Source organism: Ursus maritimus, unplaced genomic scaffold, assembly GCF_017311325.1.
Source record: "Ursus maritimus isolate PB19 unplaced genomic scaffold, ASM1731132v1 scaffold_209, whole genome shotgun sequence".
Classification (NCBI taxonomy): domain Eukaryota; kingdom Metazoa; phylum Chordata; class Mammalia; order Carnivora; family Ursidae; genus Ursus; species Ursus maritimus.
Genome location: NW_024424553.1, coordinates 9,083 through 15,651, shown reverse-complemented (window position 1 = coordinate 15,651; position 6,569 = coordinate 9,083). Strand labels below are relative to the sequence as shown.

The 6,569-nt window shown below is 58.5% G+C and overlaps 1 protein-coding gene across 1 annotated transcript; it reads left to right on the top strand.

The window, feature by feature from the left end:
* Nucleotides 1-340: 340 nt before the first annotated feature.
* LOC121104344 (rho guanine nucleotide exchange factor 11-like) lies at nt 341-6,015 on the top strand. Its single transcript, XM_040637051.1, is given in 9 exon segments — nt 341-846; nt 848-1,438; nt 1,440-1,584; nt 1,587-2,585; nt 2,588-3,476; nt 3,478-4,006; nt 4,009-4,577; nt 4,579-4,871; nt 4,874-6,015. Coding segments are annotated over 9 exon segments (4,488 nt in total). The 5' UTR covers nt 341-723; the 3' UTR covers nt 5,224-6,015.
* The last annotated feature ends 554 nt before the right edge of the window (nt 6,016-6,569 follow it).

The following is a 6,569-nucleotide window of genomic DNA, read 5'->3' as shown; positions in this document are numbered from 1 at the left end:
GGCCAGGGTCTGGCAGGCGTGAGGCAGGGGCGCCGCGCTCCTGCTCGGTGCCTTCAGCTCCTTGAAGGGTTTCCAGACCTTTCACGTAAAAGCCGTTTTTGTTGCTGTGTTTTAAGGAGCTCCATAACCGCGGTCGCAGGGCCTCCCCGGACTTGAAGGGCTGCCGCGGTGCACGTCCTGTTGTATGCTTTCATTTATTTCCCCGCCTACCCTGGCGTCAGCGTCGCCGTCGCCGTTGTGCTGAGCGCGGGGGAACCCGGCACGGCCCTGCTGGCCACTGGGCGCCTGCCTGCGGGAGGACAGCTGTGGGAACGGCGTCTTGAGCATTGGCTTCATCTGTATCTTGCAGTGAAGACTGATATTTTGAAGGCACATTCTTTCTGTGATTCATGTCTTAGCCCATAGCGCTAACCTTGAAGAGATTTGTGGTTGGGTTTTTGGTTTCTAAGAAGGTCATAGTTTTTCTTCTTTTTCTTTCGGTTTTTTTCTCCGACGGGGGAGGGGCCAGCGGCTGAGAATGGACACAATGCTCGCTGGTACAAGTAGAGCAGAGCCTCAGTTCCTAGGGTCCTGAGAGCCAGCAGAGAGCATTCGAGCATCCGAGCATCCGACCTTGAGGTTGGGAGGCCCTCCTCCCACCTTTCTTAAAAATTGCTGCTGACTCAGCCCTGATCAAGACATCAAAACTGCAGGATCCTTGTTCTGTGGAGACACTGAGAAACCATGACTGTGAGGTTACCCCAGAGCATAGACAGGTTAAGTGGCCTGTCTTTGGGAGATCCGGCGCCTGAACATAGGTCCCCTTCCCACCTCCGCCAGCCCTCCGACACCTCCGAGACAGCAGGTTCTTGTTCAGCGCTGTGTCATCATCCAGAAGGACCAGCGTGGCTTCGGCTTCATGGTCAGCGGGGACCGTATCGTTCTGGTGCAGGCTGTGTGGCCCGGAGGGGCAGCCATGAGAGCTGGTGTCAAAGAGGGCGACCGGATCATCAAAGTCAACGGCACCATGGTGACCAACAGCTCACACCTGGAGGTGGTAAAGCTTATCAAATCTGGCGCCTATGTCGCACTGACCCTCCTGGGCTCTTCCCCTTTGTCTGTCGGTGTCTCTGGGCTGCAGCAGGACCCTGCCTCCGCCGGAGCCCCCCGAGTCACCCCTGTGGTCCCACCGCCACCTCCGCCCCCACCTCTGCCCCCCACCCGCAGCGCATCATGGGGAGGGGGGGCCAAACCACTGCAGGATCCCGAATTCCAAAAACATGCCACTCAGATCCTTTGCAATATGCTGAGGCAGGAGGAAAAGGAGTTACAGTGTATCTGTGAGGTATACAGCCGGAATCCTGCCAGCCTGCTGGAGGAGCAGATCGAAGGTGCCCGGAGGCGTGTCACTCAGCTCCAGCTGAAGATCCAGCAGGAGACGGGTGGCTTCGTGGACATACCCCCCCCTATATGGTGACACCAGCCAGAGAGCATCAGAAGGCCAGCTCTCTCTGGACTGCCAAGAGGGGGACAGCGGCTTGGATGCTGGAATGGAGCACTTGCCCTCCCTCAGTGAGGCGCTGATGAATTGGAATTTGGCACTGTCAGACCTGGGCTGGACAGTCCCCGAACCTCACCTGTGATCATGGCCAGGCTGGCCCAGCACCACCAGCGGCAGGGCTCGGATGCACCAGGGCCCGGCACCAGCGAGCAGGGCACAGACCAGAGCCCGAATCCTTTAACTTTTGGCCCAGAGGAAGATTATGACCCGGGTTATTTCAACAACGAGAGCGACATCATCTTCCAGGACCTTGAGAAGCTGAAGGCACGGCCCGCTCACCTGGGCGTTTTCCTGCGGTACATCTCTCAGGCTGACCCCAGTCCGCTGCTTTTTTACCTGTGTGCAGAAGTTTACCAGCAGACAAACCCCAAGGATTCCCAAAGCTTAGGAAAAGACATCTGGAATATTTTCTTAGAGAAAAATGCGCCGCTGAGAGTGAAAGTCCCGGAGGTGTTACAGGCTGAAATTGACTTGCGTCTGCGCGACAGTGAGGATGTCCGCACCACGCTCCGGGAAGTGCAGGAGGCAGCCATGCCCGAGATCCAGGAGCAGATCCAGGACTACAGAACAAAGCACATCCTGGGGCTGGGTAGTCTGTACAGTGAGAATGACCTGCTGGACCTGGATGGGGACCCTGTCCGAGAACGCCAAGTGGCCGAGAAGCAGCTAGCCGCCCTGGCAGGCATTCTGTCCAAGTACGAGGAGGACAGGAGTGCCCCCATGGATTTCGCTCTCAATACCTATATGGGCTACGCTGGGCTCCGTCTCCAAGAGGCACAGCCTTCCGGCACAGCTGAAAAGGCCCAGGCAGCTCCTGACAAGGACAAGTGGCTGCCCTTCTTCCCAAAGACCAAGAAGAGCAGCAATTCCAAAAAGGACAAGGATGCCTTGGAGGACGAGAGACGAAACCCTATCCTCAAGTACATCGGGAAGCCCAAAAGCTCTTCGCAGAGGACATTTCATATTCCCTTGTCCCCTGTGGAAGTCAAACCAGGCAACGTGAGGAACATCATTCAGCACTTTGAGAACAACCAGCCGTATGACGCCTGGAGCCTGGGACTCAGCGGCTCTCCACAGGAAGCTTCCCCGAGGACCTGCTGGAGAGCAACAGCTCACGCTCAGAGATCCTCCTGGGCCGCTCTAAGAGCCTGAAGGGCTGGGAGGAGCTGAAGTGGTCCCAGAAGGCAGAGAATGTGCCCCGCTCTCGCAGTGATGTGGACATGGATGTGGCCACGGAGGCTGCCCGCCTCCACCAGTCAGCCTCGTCCTCTGCCTCCAGCCTCTCCACAAGGTCTCTGGAGAACCCAACTCCTCCCTTTACCCCCAAAATGGGCCGCAGGAGCATCAAGTCCCCCAGCCTGGGGTTCTGCACAGACGCCCTCCTCCCCCACCTCCTAGAGGAAGATTTGGGCCAGCTCTTGGACTTGGAGCCAGAGCCGGACGCCCAGAACTGGCAGCACACAGTGGGCAAGGATGTGGTGGCCGGGCTAAGCCAGAGGGAGATTGACCGGCGGGAGGTCATCAATGAGCTGTTTGTGATGGAAGCCTCCCATCTGCACATGCTCCGGGTCCTGGACCTGATCTTCTACCAGCGGATGAAGAAGGAGAACCTGATGCCCCGGGAGGAGCTGGCCCGGCTCTTCCCCAACCTGCCCGAGCTCATCGAGATCCGTAATTCCTGGTGCGAGGCCATAAGGAAGCTCCGAGAGGAGGGCCCCATTATCAGAGACATCGGTGACCTCATGCTGGCTTGGTTTGACGGCCCTGGCCGGGAGGAGCTCCAGCAGGTGGCTGCCCAGTTCTGCTCCTATCAGTCCATCGCCCTGGGGCTCATCAAGACCAAGCAGCGCAAGGAGAGCTGCTTCCAGCTCTTCATGCAGGAGGCCGAGAGTCACCCCCGGTGCCGGCGGCTGCAGTTCAGGGATCTCATCGTGTCAGATGCAACGGCTCACCAAGTACCCGCTGCTGCTGGAGAGCGTCCTCAAGCACACGGAGGGTGGCACCGCCAAGCACTAGAAGCTCTGCCGGGCATGGGACCAGTGCCGGGAAATCCTTAAGTATGTGAACGAGGCGGTGAAGCAGACGGAGAACCGGCACCAACTGGAGGGCTGCCAGAAACGCCTGGACACCACGTCCCTGGAGAGGGCCAGCAACCCCCTGGCAGCAGAGTTCAAGAGCCTGGATCTTACAGCCAGAAGGATGGTCCATGAGGGGCCCCTGACCTGGAGGATCAGCAAGGATAAGAGCTTGGACCTGCACGTGCTGCTGCTGGAGGATCTCCTGGTGCTGCTGCAGAAGCAAGACTAGAAGCTGCTGCTCAAGTGTCACAGCAAGACCTCCCCAGGCTCCACAGACAGCAAGCAGACCTTCAGCCCTGTCCTCAAGCTCAACACCGTGCTCATCCGCTCCGTGGCCACAGACAAACAAGCCTTCTTCATCATCTGCACCTCGGAGCTGGGCCCCCCCGCCAGATCTATGAGCTGGTGGCACTGACGTCGTCAGACAAAAACACGTGGATGGAGCTCTTGGACGAGGCCATTTGGAACGCCACCCGGCGCCCAGGAGCTGCCCCAGTGCTCGCCCATCCCCCGCCCCTGGGCGCCCGGGAGCCAGCGCAGCAGCGCCCCACCCCCAGCAGGGTCCAGCTGGATGGCTCAGAAGTGTTCCACAGTGAACCAGAGCCCGGGGAGCTGCCAGAAGCAGGCACTGGGCCCCAGCAGAGGGTTGAGGGGAAGCACGCGGGCCTCCTAGACGATCCTGAGCAGGAAGGCAGCATCGAAGGGGAGCTGGGTGCCCTGCCTCACCCCTCCGCATCCCTGGATGGAGAGAACAGGGGAGGCCGGACGAGAGACCCCATCCTCCTGCCCATCCCTGGTCCTCTGTTCATGGAAGGGCTTGCCGACTCAGCCCTGGAAGACGCGGAGAGCCTGCGGCACCTGATTCTGTGTGGCCTGCTGCCCGGTCACTGCCCCGAAGCGCAGCCTGCCAGGGAGCCCGACGACGGCCTGACGCCTGTGCCTTCTCTCAGGAGCAGCAGCTGGCACCCCAGGGCACGCTCCCCCCTCGGGGGGTGAAGGGCCAGAGCAGGAGGACGTGGCTCTCTGTTCTCTGGAACAGCTGCCCCCATGGGCTAGGAATTCCGGGATCTGGGAGTCTCCCGAGCTGGACAGGAACCCAGAAGAAGAGGCTTTAAGCACCGAGGGGGCAGGAAGTTACAAAGTCGTGAGAAAAGGGAACTGCTTCTATGTCAGCATGCCGGCCAGACCCCCAGATTCCAGCACCGAGCCCTCCCAGCCCGAGAGCCTCCCTGCCTGGCGGCTTCGGGGACCCAGTGGAGGCACCCTCGCCACTCCCCGCCCAGCCTGGCCTTCAGGGACGTGGGCAGCATCTTCTGCACCATCGAGCAGCTCACAGTCAAGCTCAACAGGCTCAAGGACATGGAGCTGGCCCACAGAGAGCTGCTCAGGTCCCTTGCGGGAGAGGCGTCGGGCGGCACCACATCCGTGGGCAGTTTCCACACGGAGGTGGCTAGATTGACAGACGGCTCCCTGTCACCTCCGGCCAGGGAAGCCCTGGCCTGCGACTCCAGGGATGGCCAGCAGCCAGGGCCGTGCTCGGAGGATGGCTCCGATGCCCCCCCAGAAGACAGCGTGGTGCCTGCGGCCTCTTCCCCAGGACTGTAACTGCCCACTCGTGCTCTGGGGACCGGCCCGAGGCAGGGGCACAGGGCAGTGGGAACCCAGACCTCCTTCCCACGGTGGAGGCCGTGGAAAACGGGTCTAGCTGAGACCCCCGGGGGCGCCCCGCATGTCACTTGGTCTGCTCAGGTCCCAGTCAAGTGTCAGTAGTCTCCCCCTCCCTCCAGCCACCCCCCAAGGCCTCTCCTGAGCATGCTGACTGCATCTGAAAGGCCCCCCCAGACACGCAGGTGAAAGGAGGAGTCTCTGTGTAAATGCACTTTCTTCCTCCCTCCCCTCTTCGCAGGACCCCGGGGCTGAGGTGGGCACCCTGCTTCTCCCCTCATAGTCACTTCGGTTTCCTATAAATACATACGTGCTGTATGTGCGTCTTGCTTTGTAAATAACTTTGACCTGTTTTGTTTCTGTTCGTCGGGGGCGGAGGCAGACCCAGAGGGACAGCTCGCATCTCCTAGTTAACAGGCCAGCTCCAGGGTCAGGGCTGAGGGGGAAGCCAGACCTGAGCACCCGGGTCCCCGTGAGTGGGAGGGTGTCCCAGCCCATGTGGCTTGAGAGCCCAGTCTCTGTGGCCCGAGCAGAGAGCTTCTCCCTGCTCCTAGGACTTGTCCTCTTCCGGGAGTTCCTGACCCCACCTCTGTCCACCCTTCCCCACCCTCTCCCTAGAGAAAAACCAGTGTATCCGGTACGGCCCTAAAAACCAGGCCCAGGAGGTGGGGCAGGGGGTGTGAATGCTGGAGTCCCCGCATTAACCCAGGACCATCACCAGGGGCCGTGGCAGCATCGGTCGCTCACCCCATGCCAGCCCCTCCCTGCGGACGATAGAATAGACATAGAAATGACTGTTTTCCTGTTAAAATAATCTATACTCTTATTTTCTTTCTTTCATGGTTAAGATTTTTTTTTAAAGAAAAGTTAAATATTCTTCAAAAAAAAAAAGTTCTTTGTAGATCTTGGATACCAGTCTTTTATCTGTAGTATCATTTGAAAATATATTCTCCCATTCCGTGGGATGCCTCTTAGTTTTTTTGACTATTTCCTTGGCTGTGCAGAAGCTTTTTATCTTGATGAAGTCCCACAAGTACATTTTATCTTTTGTTTCTCTTGCCTTTGGAGATGTGTCATGAAAAAGGTTGCTGTGGCTGATATCATAGAGGTTGCTGCCTATACTCTCGTCTAGGATTTTGGTGGATTCCTGTCTCACATTGAGGTCTTTCATCCATTTAGAGTTTATCTTTCTGTATGGTGTGAGAGAGTGGTCAAGATTCATTCTTTTGCATGTCGCTGGCCATTTTTCCCAGCACCATTTATTGAAGAGACTGTCTTTTTTCCAC